Raw genomic sequence first — 16,899 nt, forward strand, 5'->3', positions numbered from 1 at the left:
ACTTCCGAAATGTTTTAGTCTTTAGGAGAGAATATCGCTTTGTTCAAGGAGACCAGGGTTTCTTGAGCACGAAAGACCGTAGAAGGACTTCACTTTCCCATCAAAGCGAGGATATGCTTATTAAGGTTTCCCTCTTTTTCTTTTTCCTAGTAGAATCTTTGTAGATGCTAGCTGATGGGAGGAGCTCATTTCCCCCTAAGGTATAGAGTATAAGTATTGGGAACTTATTGTGCGGAATATTTTTCTCCATGGAAGAGACTGAATTATCGGCTCGCAGGAGGGGGTTCTTCCTTCCTTCAACGAGTGAGTGACCCGGTTTATGGAGGGGGTTCTTCCTTCCTTCCCATTTCTTCAAGTAAAGGAGTAGTGACATAGCCCACTGATTCTTTTTCCCTTAAGGGTAGGAGCCAGATACACATCCTTGGCTTTTCCCTGTCTTCAAGCGGAGGACGAATGGTGTAGCTTACTGATTCTTTTTTCCTTCAGGGAAGGAGCCAAATACACATCCCAGGCTTTTCTTTTCTTCCAGTGGAGGAGTTAGTAAGGCAGTTCATGCCCATTCCCCCTCCCCCCCCCCCTTTTCTTTTGTTTTTGAGATCTTCGAACATGAGAACTTATGGAGGTGCTTAATCCTTTTCGGAGGAGGTAATACAAAAATAAAGATCCTTTCGAGAAGCTTCAACGTAGGACCCAATGGTGTTATACCATGCTAGCTCCCTAGTTCAGTGTTGTCAAGCGTAGTTGGTAATACTGAACTTATGAAATAGGCAATCCTTGAGCCCGTCTGTCTAGACCCTCGGTTGTGAATGAAGAACATAGTTACTTTTGATGAGTATCGAAAGTCTTCTAAATCATAATCACTTCTAATGAGTGATGTCTTTATCCGAGACATGATAGCACGCAAGGATATAACCGATAGATGTATCCGGCAGATGATTCTTTGTTGAATGAGAGTAGCCCGTGGTTAGCAAAAACTCTGTCCCACAATATCCCCCTAGACATATTAGTCCCCCAGTTTAATGTTGCACAAAGGTATTTCTTGCTTTTACTAATTTTGTGTCACTTTCCTCCTACCCAAAGCTATATCCTTGTTTAAGGATGTTTAAGGTGATCACTATTTTTCAATGTCTTTTCAAAGATCATGCCTGGTTTCTCTGGTGCACATCATCCAGTCCAATATTAGCCTTTGTCGACCTATCCCGTAGGTCATGACTAATAGCTTCTTGTGTTGTTCATGTTCATGCTTCGATACTTGCCACGAAAACACTTTCAAAGAGGTAAGTCATACCAAAGATCAATTTACCCATGTGTTAAACATGTTGTGTTGTGTGTACAAGTACTTGTGCCTCATGCTTTATTTTGTGAAGACATGTGATCATCATATCGTTAATGGGGGTAGCCTACGTACCCTAACAACGATGTAATGGGAACAATAAATCTGTGTCTAGAAGTGGTGTATGATGCAAGACTTCGGAGAAGGGCCTTGCGTAAATATTTTGTGTTAGGGTCTAGAAAAGGACTTGGCGGAAGGGCCTGAGGAAAGACCTTGTGAAGAGACCTGAGGAAGGGGTCAGTGGAAGGGACCCCGTGAAAGGACCTGGAGAAGGACCGTGTAGAAAGGACCTGAGGAAAGGCCAGGTGGAAGGGCCTGAGGAAGCACCCTGCAAAAGGACCTGAGGAAAGGCCAGGTGGAAGGGCCGGAGGAAGGACCCGATGAAGGACCCTGTGGAAGGATCTGGGGAAAGGCCAGGTGGAAGGGCCTGAGAAAAGACCCGGGGAAGGACCCTGTGGAAGGACCTGGGGAAAGGCCAGGTGGAAGGGCCTTGTACTAGTAAAATATTATTATTTTACGTTGGTAAGAGTGAATCATCATTACTCTGTTTTCTTTTTCAAAAAGTATGGTCACATCACTCTGTCACCCTAGTTAATACACACAAGTTACTTTTGTGTGTAGTTCAATTTTTCAACTAGAAAGTTAAGTTGTCACTTTTACCAATGAAGTTGTACCACAAAATATATATATATATATATATATATATATATATATATATATATATATATATATATATATATATATATATATATATATATATATATTAGTAAAAGAAGAAGGCATGCTTCTGACACTTTTACATAGGAAATGAGATCCAGTATCATTGGGAAATAAAACATCTTTATTAAGAGTTGTACCTTATGTAGTAAAACTTGTAACTATGCTCTTTGTGAATTTTGTTACACGGGAATATTGTATCATGAGACAAAGTCATGTAATACACACTTGCACATGTGCATTGTTTTATCGGATCTACACCTGCTGTCAAATGGGCGAACCAATGTTCCATTCACATATTTTGTTTTGCTAAAATTTTTGTGTAAAAAGGATGGTCAACATCCTTATTATATATTTATATTTTCCACAAATATAGCATTATTAAATGATCTTTGTTTCCTAAGAATTGTATACATGTACCCGGTGTATCAGAGAGACGTATACTTGTAAAGCACATAAACTAAATTGTTTAGGGCAAAAAGTCAAACCATATGTGACTCATGCGCATGGCAGAATGAAAACTTAGCAGATCCCTTTCTTTTGTTTTATATGTTTATGATGTACAACGCCTTTCTTTTTTTTATTTTAGTGAAGGTCATCTCTCTTGCTGTAGAGTGTTTCACCTATGTGATTATGATGTCACCATGAATTCTTCTAAGCAGACTTCGATGGTAAAGAAGCATAAGGGCCAACATTGGACACCAGTTCTTAATTTTTTGAAGAGATTACACAACCAGTAAGTTTGGTTTTCAGATCCTTTCTTTTTATCTCTCAAAAAATTAAATCCTCTAGAGCTAGAGAACCTGTGGGGGGGGGGGTCTCTAGGCTCACGGCCATGCGTTTCGAACATTATAAAGAGAGTATGAGATTTGAAACCTGGTAACCGGAGTTAAGAATGCAGATCTAAACTTTGCGCACCTTACACGGAGGGAACAGATCCGGCCGTTTGTATGAAGAGACCAAGACATGCTCGTACTCAGTCCCACGGATGGCGCCAATGTCGAATCCCCAAATCCCTGAAGTCGTTCAAAGGGTTTGGCGGCACTAACCTTAGATTCGGTGAGCTCCGGTTCAGGTTCGTCCTCTCGTCGTCACGGTGTCGGTTCCTCTTGAGGGATGTCGGGTCTTGGGCTGCAGCCACAGGTAGATCTAGTTAGAGGGCCCGAGGGGGTTCACCCCGTGGGCACTCCGACGCTCAAGTCAGTATCATGGATCGCAATGATAATTATAAGTGCAAGTAAAATGTATATATCCAGGAAGAGGGAGCAGAGATATTGTATATGAGAGGGGGAAGTAACCTTTTTTGTGGGGAAAATATGTTCTGCCCCTTCTTGGAGAAGGGAGTTCTCTTTATATAGTGAGACGTTTAGGCCATAGCCCTAATGGGCCGATCCAAGAGTGGGCTTATCAAGACATGGCCCACTCAAACCAACTAAACATACCGAGAAAGACACAAGTGGGCTCGAGCCCAGACACCAATCTAGGGTGATGAGCCTAGACGAGGAGCCCAAGCGGGGATCCTCGTCGTCAAGTCATCCTTAGTCCCAATCTATTCACTCATGAATGGGCGCAGGACTTGTTCCAGTCCCTGACAATCTAGGCGGGTCGTTATCCGCCCTTCAACCGTTCCCCCTATCCGTCGGGTAAGCATAGTCTAAGGCACGTCATGCCAAACCAATCTACTTTGTTGTCCTTGGGGTGACCTTGCATTTAGTACTTAAAATAGCCAGGTGACCCCTTAAGTAGGGTAGCACAATACCTTACTTCAATTTATGCCTCCTTGAAGGCATTTTTTCCAATGCACTTGTTCGATAGTGCTTTTTTTATAGCGTTTATGCTATTTAGAACATCTTTGCATATACTTCTTAGATGCATTTCGACCAGAGTACTCGTTCGAGAGTATATATATCCAGGAAGAGGGAGCAGAGATATTCTATATGAGAGGGAGAAGTAACCTTTTTTGTGGGGAAAATATGTTCTGCCCCTTCTTGGAGAAGGGAGTTCTCTTTATATAGTGAGACATTTGGGCCATAGCCCTAATGGGCCGATCCAAGAGTGGGCTTATCAGGACATGGCCCACTCAAACCAACTAAACATACCGAGAAAGACACAAGTGGGCTCGAGCCCAGCCACCAATCTAGGGCGATGAGCCCAGACGAGGAGCCCAAGCGGGGATCCTCTTCGTCAATTACAACTGTGGTCTGTGTTCTTGATGTAAAAATAACAAACACTATGATTAATTTTCTTTGAAAGAACTAGCAAAAAAAAAACTATGTTTCAGATGGACCAGGAAATATTATGATTGGGCTTATTTTTCTCATGAAAGAACTGAAAAAAACCTACTTTCAAATTTCTATATTGTAATATGCGTTTAAAAAATTGTTGTACATAGGGTTAATGAGAGTGAAGACGATAATCAAGCACATCCCGTGATCCGGAACTTGGGCCGCTCATATGTTTTTATTTATTAGTTATAATGGATCGAACAATTGTGTTTTCTATTTGTTTCGTATTGGGCCGTAGGCCATCTATTTGTTGGGTCGAACACTTAGTTTTAGAGCCCATTAGTTTATTGTGTTGTTTGGGCTTGTTTGAATGGATGTGAATGTACGAAGGGATATAACCGTGGAAACGGTTATGGGGATTGACAATTGTGTTTTCTATTTGTTTCGTATTGGGCCGTAGGCCATCTATTTGTTGGGTCGAACACTTAGTTTTAGAGTCCATTAGGTTATTGTGTTGTTTGGGCTTGTTTGAACGGATGTGAATGTACGAAGGGATATAACCGTGGAAACGGTTATGGGATTGACACATCCCTTCATCGAATAACACGTCCTTCTACATACCCTTTCAACTAGTCTTTAAAGGGTCTCAAGCTCTTTGTAACCGTACAGGTTTCAAGTTCTAGTTTCATATTTTTGGTTAGTTTATTCTAGGTTTGTTAATTTCGGTTGATCATGAAGTGGTGTGATATATGTGGCGATTACAAGTATCTATGTGATCATCTTTCTTCTCGGTCCGATTGGTCCTAGTAACTCGTTAACTGTGATACCAACATTGGTATAAGAGCCAAAGGTTCTTTAAAGGTCGAGAACGAAGACGATGGTTTTGGAAACCGTCTGAGGGATAAAGGCAAGTCGTTTGGTGCCGATTTCGGTGATGCCGGAATGAACATTGGAAAGTGCGGCCAGGGCAACGAAAAAGGTAAACAGTACGCGCAGGGGAAACCATCCGGTCGTTCATAGAAATCTCCAGTCAAAAACTTTCCTAAAAAGATGGTTCCAAGGGGTTTTGCGAAGAAGTTTGGCTTGAAGGGAAGTACACCGGTCGGGAGATCGAGGAAGACCGGGATTCACCGTCTCACATGCAAGTAATATAGGCATATCACTTCCATATGTTAAAGTAAGTACATTAACCTAAGCCCTTTCTCATTAGAAAGTGATTATCTGTTAGTGATACTTGCTGAGGATGTTAGGATTCAATTTAGGTAGTGGATCCAAGTTTTAAGACACGCATGATGGGAAATAGGAACGTGTTCAAGTGCTTTAAGAGAAACTTCGTTGTGACGACTAATGATAAGAAAAAAGAATTTTCATTTGTTCATGGGGTTGGCGAAGTTAAGATTTTCCGGTGGACGGGAAAAGTAAAACCATACCGTGTGTAAGTTACGTTCCGAGCCTCAAGAAAAAATGTCCTAAGTTTAGAGCAATTATTGTTTCAAGGAATTGAAGCAGTCACCACGGCTGACACTTGTGTTTTAAAGAAAATGTTCGGTAGTCGTGTGAAAGGGTTTGATGTTTTCGAGAATAAGTCGGAAGTAGAATTGGAAGAGGAGTATCTAAATAAATTCTATGAGGGTCTTGATGTTGAAAATGGGCACCACAAGGAAAAGGAAAAACTTAAGGAATATGTTGAGGAGTATTACGAGAAGGAATTCAAGAAGGAAAGAGAGAAGAATAGAAAGAAGAACGGAGAAGGTACTCCGGGCACTAAAAAGAAAGAGATTGTTTACTCGAAAAAAGCAAAGGTCTGGTTCATGATTTACTATGAGGGTATAAAGGATAATTCGTTGCAATTTCGAGAAGAGTTACGTCAAAGGGCAGTGGTTCTTTCCCAACTCGAAGAGGATGTCATTGAAATTGAAATTGAAATGATTGTTGAAAGCTTCCTAGAAGCGTTGGATTTTATGTTGTTACATGAAGAGTTGGTCAGGCATGAAAGGTTCTATAGCGCCACTTTTGAGGAAATTCTCATGTGGTTCATACCATGTTTCCTCGTGAAATTCAAAGAGAATACTATTCCACCAACATTGATTGACGGTAGGGAAATAAGTCTCATCTTGCTACACCGAGTGGTAACCGTTAAAGGTGGGATCAAGAAAGTGATTGAAGATGATATATGGGATGAAGTAGCATTCGAGTTTGACTTTGCACCAGACGATGCTCATGTAGTGAAGATCGCCTACATCTACTACATAGCATTAATCGAGTGGTACTTCGATCTAATGAAGAAAAGGCAAGACAAGAATGCACCAGACGCGAATGAAGCAAGCTCAAAGAAGGCACAATAAGAAGCTGTCGAAAGTGAAGAAGAACCAAACTTGGTGATAACCATTGAAGTCACCGACAACAACGACGACTAGAGGAAGCAAGTAGACTATGAATGTTCATGATTAGGAGGGAGATTGAAGACGATAATCAAGCACATCCAGTGATCCGGAACTTAGGCCGCTCATATGTTTTTATTTATTAGTTATAATGGGTCGAATAATTATGTTTTCTATGTGTTTTGTATTGGGCCGCAGGCCATCTATTTGTTGGGTCGAACACTTGGTTTTAGATTCCATTAGGTTATTGTGTTGTTTGGGTTTGTTTGAACGGACGTGTATCTACGAAGGGATATAACTCTGGAACGGTTATCATGGGGATCGACATGTCCCTTCATCGAACGACACGTCCCTTTTTCATACCCTTTCAACTAGTATTTAAAGGGTCTCAGATCTCTGTAACTGTACAGGTTTCAAGTGCTAGTATTAAATATTTTCGGTTAGTTTATTTTCGGTTGATCATGAAGTGGGGTGATATATGTTGCGATTACAAGTATCTATGTGATCATCTTTCTACTGGGTCGTATTGGTCCTGGGAACCCGTTAACTGTGATACCAACAGAGAGCTACGGGGCATTCTTGGAATATGGGACCGACAAGGAGGAACGAAACAAGGGGAAGGCGGAAGTCCGTGGCGGTGGTTGCGGAACCCCGCCTCCTGCCGCCTCCCCACCGCCGCCGCCATTGTCGGAGGTGATAGGATTGGAGGAAAGAAGCCTAACGGGGTGGGGGAAGACGACTAGACGTCCTCGGAGACAATGGTGTGCTGCGGGTACTTCTGTGGCTGTCCTGCTAACCTAATTTTGGTGCACTGATTATTATTACATCTACATGAACTCTAAATTAAAGAGGAAGGTAAATCAATTTAGGGAGAGTTTTTTAGGCTTGGTGAGAGTGAACTTGTTGTGGATATTGCCATTGTACATTTCTGTCACATCCCAAAATATTGTAGGTACAGTTCAACCTGACCCGATCCGTGTTTGTGTGTTTTGTTATGCTAACCTGGTGATTCTGAACCAACCTCGTGTTTTCATCGTGACATAAATATTTTATTCCTTATAATCTCTGTAGGATCACCAGTAAGCATACTGAAGTGGTTGTTTCTTTTTTAGTAATTTAAATCTTAGGGTATGTGGCAATGGAATGGACGAGTAAATGAAATGGTCGGGGTAATGGAATGGATAAGAGAATGCAATGGATCATTACCATTCCATGTCTTGTTTGGTTACCATGTGTGAATGGAATGAATTATTATTGTGTATTGTTTGGTAGGCAAGAAAAACAAAGGAATAAAATCAGCGGTGAGTGGTGATGGTGGTGGTGGTGGTCGGTGGTAGTGATTGTGGGTGGTTATAGGTGGCGGCGGCAGCGATGGGTGGTGGTGGCGGTGGCGAGTGGTGATGCGGCGGCGACTGCGGGTGGTGGTGGGTGGCGACGGTGGTGGTGCTTGGTGGTGGCGGTGGTGGTGGGTGGCAGCGGCGAGTGGCGTTGACGGTAGTGGTGGTTTGTGGCGGCGGTGGGTGGCAACGGTGGTGGGTTGGTAGCGACGACGATGGAGGCTGTCGGGGGGGGGGGGGGGGGGCGACGAAGGCGGTGGTGGGTTGCGGCTGGCGGCAGAGATAACGTCAGTGGTGGGTGGTGGCTGTGATGGCGGCGGCGGTGGTGGTGGTTGTGGGTGGTGGCGAAGGTGGTTGGTTGTGGTGTTGTTGATGAATGGTGTAAGAGGGGATGGAATGAAAAAAAAACATGGGGGTGGATGGAATGATTTTTAGGGAATGAAATGCCTTATGAAATGGGTTATTCCATTCCATTGACCAACCAAACACCATTTTCTTCATTCCTAATTCGTAATGATGCATTCTATTCTGCCTCTCATTCCTGCATACCAAACAGTACCTTATAGTTAGAAAGAGTTAGTGCTTAATCATGAATTCATAAATAAGCATTTCATACGTATATTTGAGGGGGAAAAGGTAAAGGAATCAATAATTAATTGTACCACATTTAGTTTGTCTTTGTTAGTCACTTTGTGTAGTTGAAAGTAAAACACGAAGATAGTGAAGAACTTAATCAAAACGATCTCCGGGTTTTATTAGTCGTCTTTTTTAATCGTTTGTTATGTCTAGTTTGATAATGGGTCGAATTTTATTAAACACATGTTATGTTTTTGGTATTGGGCCGTAGGCCACTTGGCGTTTGGTCGAACAAAGTCAGGAGTCCATTAGGTTACAGATTAATGAAGCGGCGTGTATCATTAAATAATTGCATGGCCGTTATTCTTGGAACGTGCTAACGATAATCACGTCCCCTCCAAGACGCGATGTTTCATAGGGTATAAGTAGGGTTGTTTGTTTCGGATCTTGAAATCACAAACGCTGCACAGTTTCATTTGTATATCGAAGTACAAGCTATGTTCCTTGTTATCGGTTAATGTTTGTTTTTTTGTTTCAAGCTATTTTCGATTACAAGATGTATTGGTGTGATGCTTGTGGTGATTATGGTGATGATTGTTATCACCCGTCTTCGCCTCGATCATGGTCCTGGGAGAATTGTGACTTTGATACCAACGGATAGTGGGCTATTTTGGTAGGGGATGGACGATTACTGATACTATATGGTGGTGGTTAGTGAACTCTTATTTCAGAAAAATGTTATTCTAATGAATAATTTCATGCATAAGATATAAGATATATATGTCTTTAAATATACATCTACTTTTACCTAGATCCAAAATACTTTCATCCTATATATGAATAATACTAACACATAAAGCAAATTATTACATGAATAATAATATAGAAAATCCTTCTAATGAAGAAAATCCATTTGGAATGGGGCATTTGCACCACATCCAAATCTGCCACCAAATAGCTTTAACCATCAAACAACATATGCATTTCGTTCTGCTCGATCTCTGAAGATAGTTGCCTTTACCCACGTCTAGTTTCTCTACGCACCTTCACCAATACAATACCGATAGATGCTGACGAATCATTAAGATTCTAACTTTCACCGGATCTAAGCAATTTATATGATATGTCGTCACAAATTTTTTTGATGAGTTTTAATTCATTCCTGCACAGTGCATAAATGGGATAATTAGCTCATTGCACACAAAAAGAAGCATCCACTCCATGAATTACTTAAACATACACATTATGTTTCACTATAATCTAAACGTATAAAGTCCCTTCCCTTTGGAACAAAATGCATCATTGGTTTTACTTTAGTACAAAACATGATGGACAAAATTGTTTTCTATATAAACTTCTGTAATTGTTGTTGAGAAATGAGAAAGGAAAATTACACAAATCCTACTCCCTAGCCTAGATAATTCTTGGCTAGCTTCAATTATCTTTGTCATATGTAAAAATGTATAATTGACTCGTAGATTAAACATCTTATTTAATATTTATATGCATTTAAAGAAAGAAAAGAAGAAAATTACCAGTCCGCGTCCCATCCAGAAAGGTTAGTTGCCTCCACAAGTGCTTTTCTCCAGGATTCAACTTTGTTCATGTTCAACTCAGGCATGGCAAGCGCTTTTAAATAATACGATGTCTGTAATACTACTTCTGAGGGTTCAACACCATAGAATACAGGTATCACGATTTGCCCTCTCTTATGCCTATTTTCCATTATAAGTTCAAGTTCATCCAAGCACCAGGAAGAACTAGCATAGTTCAGTGAGAATATGACGATGACTATTTGTGAATCTTGAATCGCCTCAAAGAGGGATGGACGAATGGTTTTTCCCTGAGGAAGTAAAGTGAAGATTTGTCGATGTACTAGAGCCGAGTAAAGATGATCTGCAAATGTATCTTCTTCTCTAGAACTAATGAAGACATCATACTTTAGTGAAGAAGAGGCAGGACTGGGTTGAGAAGAAGAGGATGCCACTAACCTGTTGACTTGTTTGGATTAGTATAGAAGCAATCCATGTAAATTAGGTTCAAAACAAGGTGACTTTTGTACTCCAATAAGTAAATAAAAGAAATGAAATGAAGTAGATAATTGAGGAAATTCTCCTTGTTCTCTTTCTCATCATAAGAAATATCTCAAAGGAATTCTTTGCAAGATGACATAAGAATATAAGTATTATACACCAGATAAAAATTACAATTTTAATGCACCATATGAAAATTTATAATTCACCAAATACAACTATACCCATTTCGAATCCCACCTATAGTCAATTTTTCAGTAGGGTCTATGGGAGGGTGGGATGTACTGACCCTCAACTCCAAAAAAACCTTTTATACACCAAATGAATATATAAAAAAGAGTAAATTTCAAAGTTCGTCCTTTATGTATGTCTAATATATCAAAGTATGTCCTTTATCTTTAATAACCTCAGAAAACATCCTTAATGTTTGAAAAACCAATCAGGTTATGTCCTTTACCCTAAACCTTGTTTGTTTTCCCAGTTAAGTTAAATGAGGTCATGTGAGAAGCACATGAGGGTATATTGGTCTTTACCTTAATACTAGAAAAATAAAATTATAAAAAATTCAAATCTTCTTTCTCTTAACTATAAGCTTCATAATCTGCACATTATATCTTCAAAACTTCAAACAAAACCCAGATCTTCAAAACACAAAGAAAAAAATATTCAAAACTTCAAAACCCAGATATTCAAAACTTCAAAACCCGGATATTCAAAACTTCAAAACCCAGATTATCATCAACATTATCATCAATAACCCATGAACAAAAAAACCCCCAATTTCTTACAACTCACCAAAATTAGGGCAACAAAGTGGTTTATTGAGATCTAACAATCTACCACCACCACAACCTACCTGCCGCCACCACCGCCACCACGACCCACCTGTCGCCGCCATCACCACCGCCACCACGACCCACCTGTCGCCGCCATCACCACCGCCACCACGACCCACCTGTCGCCGCCATCACCGCCACCATGACCCACCTGTCGCCGCCATCACCACCGCCACTACGACCCACCCGTGTTGACTGTTTGACTGATGTTGACCCGACACCGAATCTGAACCGAGTCTGACCCGTGCCGTGACACCCAAACTCAGAATGATGCCCGAGAGGGTCGCTGGAACCCACGACTGCTGTGACTCGAGAGGGTCGCTGGAACCACCGCCGCCGTAGACCACGGCACCGGCTCCGCCGGTTCTCTCTCTTTCCTGCCTCCTCTTCTGCTCGATCTCTCTCTCTCTCTCACTCTCTCTTGAATATGCCAGGTTGTGGTGGTGGTAGGATTGTTAGATAGAGAGAAGAAGGGAGTATGTTGATGTGCAGGTGATTGAAAGATGGAGAAGATGATGGTGGAGTTTAGGGTTTTTATTAAGGTAAAGACCAATATACCCTCATGTGCTTCTCACATGACCTCATTTAACTGGGAAAACAAACAAGGTTTAGGGTAAAGGACATAACTTGATTGGTTTTTCAAACATTAAGGATGTTTTCTGAGGTTATTAAAGATAAAGGACATACTTTGATATATTAGACATACATAAAGGACGAACTTTGAAATTTACTCTATAAAAAATTACATACTATTAATTAGCCATATTTTTTTACCTATACTTTGGGGGTTTTTTAAAAAAATAGATTTTTTATTTTTAATCCAAAAGCTTTTCATCTTTTGCAGTTTTAACCCCACAAAATTTGTTTTTTTAAGTTTAACCCAAAATTTTTTATTATCTGCAAATTAACTTCACAATTTTTTTACTTTCAACTTTGGCCCCCCCTATACTCTTATCTTTTGCAATTTGACGTTTTAATTTTAATAACTATTTTAAGCATGAAGTGGAAACTTAATTAAATCAGCTTCAGAAAATACCGTGATTCTTCTTGGCGATGAGCAGCATAGCCATCAGTATGCGACCATGACCCGCTTGGTGTCTATGACAAGCAACCAAACAAAAGAATTAAGGCAAACATTATTATTATTATTATTATTATTAATTTGTTGTTAAAAAATCCTAGGTGGGAAAATAGTAAAAGAAAAGGCTGACATATGTAACAACTTACTAACTGTTCGTCAAGAGCTTTCTGTAGTTGTTCCACGACTTTCTTCATTGTTGGACGTTCATTTCCGCTCATCAAACATTGGTAAGCAATGCTTGAAAACGTAAGCAAGGAAGCTCCATTCATCTGTTTTTTTATATTGGAAAAAATGATCTCGTCTAATGTTTTCCTTCCCCAATGTATTCTGATCAAATTCGTTAAATATTGACGCTCGTCGTGGTACGTTTTAACATATGTGAGCCTTCCACATAGAACTTCAAACAATACAACCCCAAAAGAATAAACATCAGATTTTTGTGTAAGATAACCGCTAATCAAGTACTCTGGATCAATATATCCAGACGTACCACAAGCATTGGAGATCACAAAGGTAGACTCCATATTCGCAGGGCCCACCCTCGACAACCCAAAATCTGAGACTTTGGCCTTCCAGTTCTCATCCAAAAGAATGTTCGAGCTTTTGATGTCACGGTGAAGAATTCTATGTTGAAGTCCAACATCATCATGAAGATACTGTAACCCACGGGCAGCATCTAGGCAAATCTGGAGTCGTTGGATCCATGTTAGATTTGCGCTGTGTAAATATCTGTCGAGACTCCCATTGCTTTCATGCTTATAAACAAGTATCTTCTTGCCATCTTCATCGCAAAAGCCAAGAAGTGAGACAATGTTTTCATGTTTATAAACTGAAAGTAAGGCGATCTCTGTTTTAAATTCATGGTCACCTTGCCCTTGCGTAGGATCCAACATCTTTATGGCGATGTTGCCATGTTTTACAGAAACGCCTTTATATACCTTCCCAAACCCACCCTTTGCAATGATATTCTGGTCGGAAAATGCATTAGTTGCCTTTGATAACATCTTTAATGGAATCTGCAAGTGCTTCACTTCTTCAATGGAAGACATGATCTTTTGTTCGAAATTAGAAGGAGCTGATGAATATGTAGAGACGACACTATGTTATATAGGGGTCGGGATGATTTTAAAAGAAATGAACACGTTGTCAACTTGTTTCGCTCATATCAAACACTTGACTTATTATATATCTCAAATACATATGTAGTGGCTGAGTAAATTAAAGAGACGACAGAATAACTACCAAGTTTTGTATAGATATATGGTCAACTAGTTTTGCTTATGTCAAAACATCTATTAAATAACGGAAGGTGTTTTGTTTCTAGACTCCATTGTACAGTTTATAATAATTTTAAGATTAACGAGTAAAATATTTTTGAGGTACTTGATTTACCTATTTAGAGAACACCTCATGATTTCAAAAAGACAAAGTTAAAATTAAAATTCATGTATTTTTAGAATTTAGAAAGGATCCTATCCAATCAATAATTCAGTATGAATGATGCAAATTAATTATAACTGATCACAACCCATTAGAAACCTCAGTTTTCGTATACAACTAATTTTTGTGTTTGCAACTTTATAAACCAAGGTTTTTTTTTTTTTCGTGTGAATCTGTAGCAACGATATATGTGTAACTCGTCATGATGGACGTAACTGTGTAGAACATGTCATATTCATAGTCGATATGTGTTCGACTTAATTAACAGTGTATGACTCTTTCAAAGGGTAGACTTAATCATTGGATCTTTCTTCTTTCACACGTAAAAAGTCAGCTTCCAACCTTCAACTTTGCTTTTGAAAACATATACATTTCAACTTGTGTTAAATTAAAGTGTTACATAACATTTGTTTAGTCATTCCTTTAGGCTTAGTTGAGTTGGACCCAAATCTAGATACATATATTAAAGCCCATCTAACTGCAGCATCTTTTACATTTTGGCCCAAACTTATTTTATTTAAACTTCTACAAGGACTCCATCAGCCTTCTAGGCGGCCCAGCAGAACCTAGTGACCCAATATAAATAAGAAGGATCAGAGGGCATCACCAACCTCTTACTTGTTGTATAATTGGTCTATAACAAGTAATTCGATGAATTAAACAAACCTGGAACAATTGACATTGCAAAATATTGTTCAAACCTGGATAACCTCTGAATCGTATGAGAACTATCAGATAAATCTATTTGCGGGTTACACGCTATGATTTATCATGTTTATATGATGAAGAGAACGCACACCGTAACCAATGAAACCGTAGTTTTTTTTGTGCGTATATGTTATGTTCCATGGAGAGTTTTTATTTCAAGTCTAGCAGACTTTTTGAGGCCTTTTTAAATCACATGTTTGGACTTTTCATTTGAACTTTTTTTAAGTCTAATAAAATAATCAGAACTTCTCTAAAATCATGAAGCCCATTCAAAATATAATAGTTCTAATAATTAATGGAATATAAACAAAAACGATATTAATTAATATATGTTAATAGACAAAGGGAAATGAATAGTGATTTACCTTGGTGGTTTCTTCTGATTGCCCTATTTGGGCGGTCATCCCACCTTTAAACGCGTGTACCTTTTCACACATCAAGTAGGGAGAACTAGAAGACTGAGAGGGAAAAGGGGGAGAGAGAGAGAGAGAGAGAGAGAGAGAGAGAGAGAGGAGGGTATGGCGGTGGCCGGAGGGTCACCATTGTGACACCATCACCACCATCGCAGTGGTGTTTCTAGGGTTTTAGATCTCCATATCACCGCCTCTTTTTCTCTCTATATAAATCTCTCTATCTCTCTCGACGGCCGGGAAGTGAACAGTTTTTTTTGTTCGTAGTTTGTTCCGATTGATCTATTTTGGTGGTTACCCCGTGTCTTCCAGCTTTATACCTTAAAGAAGGGATAGGAGCAGTGAGGGTCACCACCGGCGGATTCAAATCGTTTTGGCGGCGGCGGTTTTCAAACCCGACGATGATGTTCGCTTGCTACCTGGTATGGCAACTCCGGTTGCAACCGTAGCGCCACTGAGCAGGTTCAACGACGATGATGATCCTTTCTGATCTGAGTCGATTTGTATAGTTTTGATGCGTTTTTAAAGAATATATATGTGTGTAGTTTCTGCCTCTACAATTTTGAATGATATTGGTTGTTGAATCCATTAGTCTCTACTTCTTTATGAAGATCTTTCGCAAATATTGTCAACACCACAACGTTTTTTTGAATGATACGGATGTGTATGGGTTGTGAATGATCTGCAAAGAAGAAGATAAGTCAACTTAAAAAGTTCAATTTTGAATCCATTAGTTTGTTTTCTAAATCCGGTGAAATTGCCAAATTGGGTTGTTGATATTGTTTCTAAATGGATAATTCAAGGGGAGTATTTTGGACTGAGCTACGATAATTAATTGTGTCCGGTTTTAATGAATTGTTTTAACCATTATGGCATTAGTGTTGATTTAATTATTAACTTTGCATCTTATTAAATAAAGAAATACGAGGGTGTTGTGCAAATATATCAATTGTATTGTAATGTTGACCTTAGCCTCATATAAGAACTAATTCCATGTATGCTCAAGTGTTTTTGGGTTTTGGAGGAACATCCGAAAGGTACTTGAATAGTTGAATTTGTATATTATTTGCCTTCAGTTGTTTCTCTAATGGCGAAGGGTGTGAACCCTTGGATTTATGAATATGGACAACATTAACAGCACTTGTAACTCACTGTCGTGCTTGAGTTATTCAATGATGATGAACTTACGTTCATCTAAGAGGCTCATGACTTTGTTTTCTGGGGTCAATGGTTTGTTTTTGTTGTTTCTTGAGTAAAATCCAATTGAACTCGTGTGATGATAGTTGACGTGCACTTGATGTTGATGACTTTGGAACGCTTTCTCACACAGTAAATCTGTGTAAAATTCAAGGACTTGGGACCGGGGTGATGATCATAATAAAAGGATTGCTATGTTCGTTGTCTTGGCATGGCAATCGTGTTGTTTGCAGCCACAACGAGTTAGCATATCTGAGCATTTGAATGAAAACTTGGAACCATAGAGTACATAGTTTTTGTGCATTCTTAAACAAATGTAGTCTAATTATTAATTTTGTTACGTTTGCAGGTTACATCACCTTATGGGAACATAATTTACCATAAGGAGAATTTAGCACATGATGCTTTTGCATTTACATCAAGTGAGTCTCAGTAGAGGTGGGATTATTGGTGGTAGGTTATATCTTGGGCCATCCAAACCCCCACTAGAGTGAGCTCTTTCAAATTATCGGATTGTGTTGATTTAGGTTTGGATAATTAGATCACGCATAATAATAATCTCGAGTTTATCACAAATCTGTTGGTCTTAGTAGAGGTGGAAGATTGGTGGGTTGGGTAACTTGTC

General features: G+C 39.5%; 1 protein-coding gene across 1 annotated transcript; it reads right to left on the reverse strand.

Moving 5' to 3' along the window:
- Positions 1-9,382: 9,382 nt before the first annotated feature.
- Positions 9,383-13,541, reverse strand: LOC110871884 (receptor-like protein kinase ANXUR2). Its single transcript, XM_022120634.2, has 4 exons — positions 12,666-13,541; positions 12,475-12,536; positions 10,105-10,560; positions 9,383-9,731 (listed from the first exon to the last, which is right to left on the reverse strand). The coding sequence occupies exons 1-4, from the start codon at positions 13,521-13,523 to the stop codon at positions 9,659-9,661; spliced, it is 1,449 nt and encodes a 482-aa protein (XP_021976326.2). The 5' UTR covers positions 13,524-13,541; the 3' UTR covers positions 9,383-9,658.
- Between the last annotated feature and the right edge of the window lie 3,358 nt (positions 13,542-16,899).

This window comes from Helianthus annuus, chromosome 8 (genome assembly GCF_002127325.2).
Source record: "Helianthus annuus cultivar XRQ/B chromosome 8, HanXRQr2.0-SUNRISE, whole genome shotgun sequence".
Classification (NCBI taxonomy): Eukaryota; Viridiplantae; Streptophyta; class Magnoliopsida; order Asterales; family Asteraceae; genus Helianthus; species Helianthus annuus.

Excerpts from the sequence above, each read along its gene's own strand:
- LOC110871884 (XM_022120634.2), bottom strand. The coding sequence starts at position 13,523 with ATGTTATCAAAGGCAACTAATGCATTTTCCGACCAGAATATCATTGCA. Across the intron at positions 12,537-12,665 it reads AAGCTCTTGACGAACAGTTA|ACACCAAGCGGGTCATGGTC; the intron begins GTAAGTTGTTAC and ends TGCTTGTCATAG. Across the intron at positions 9,732-10,104 it reads TCTGGATGGGACGCGGACTG|GAATGAATTAAAACTCATCA; the intron begins GTAATTTTCTTC and ends TGCACTGTGCAG.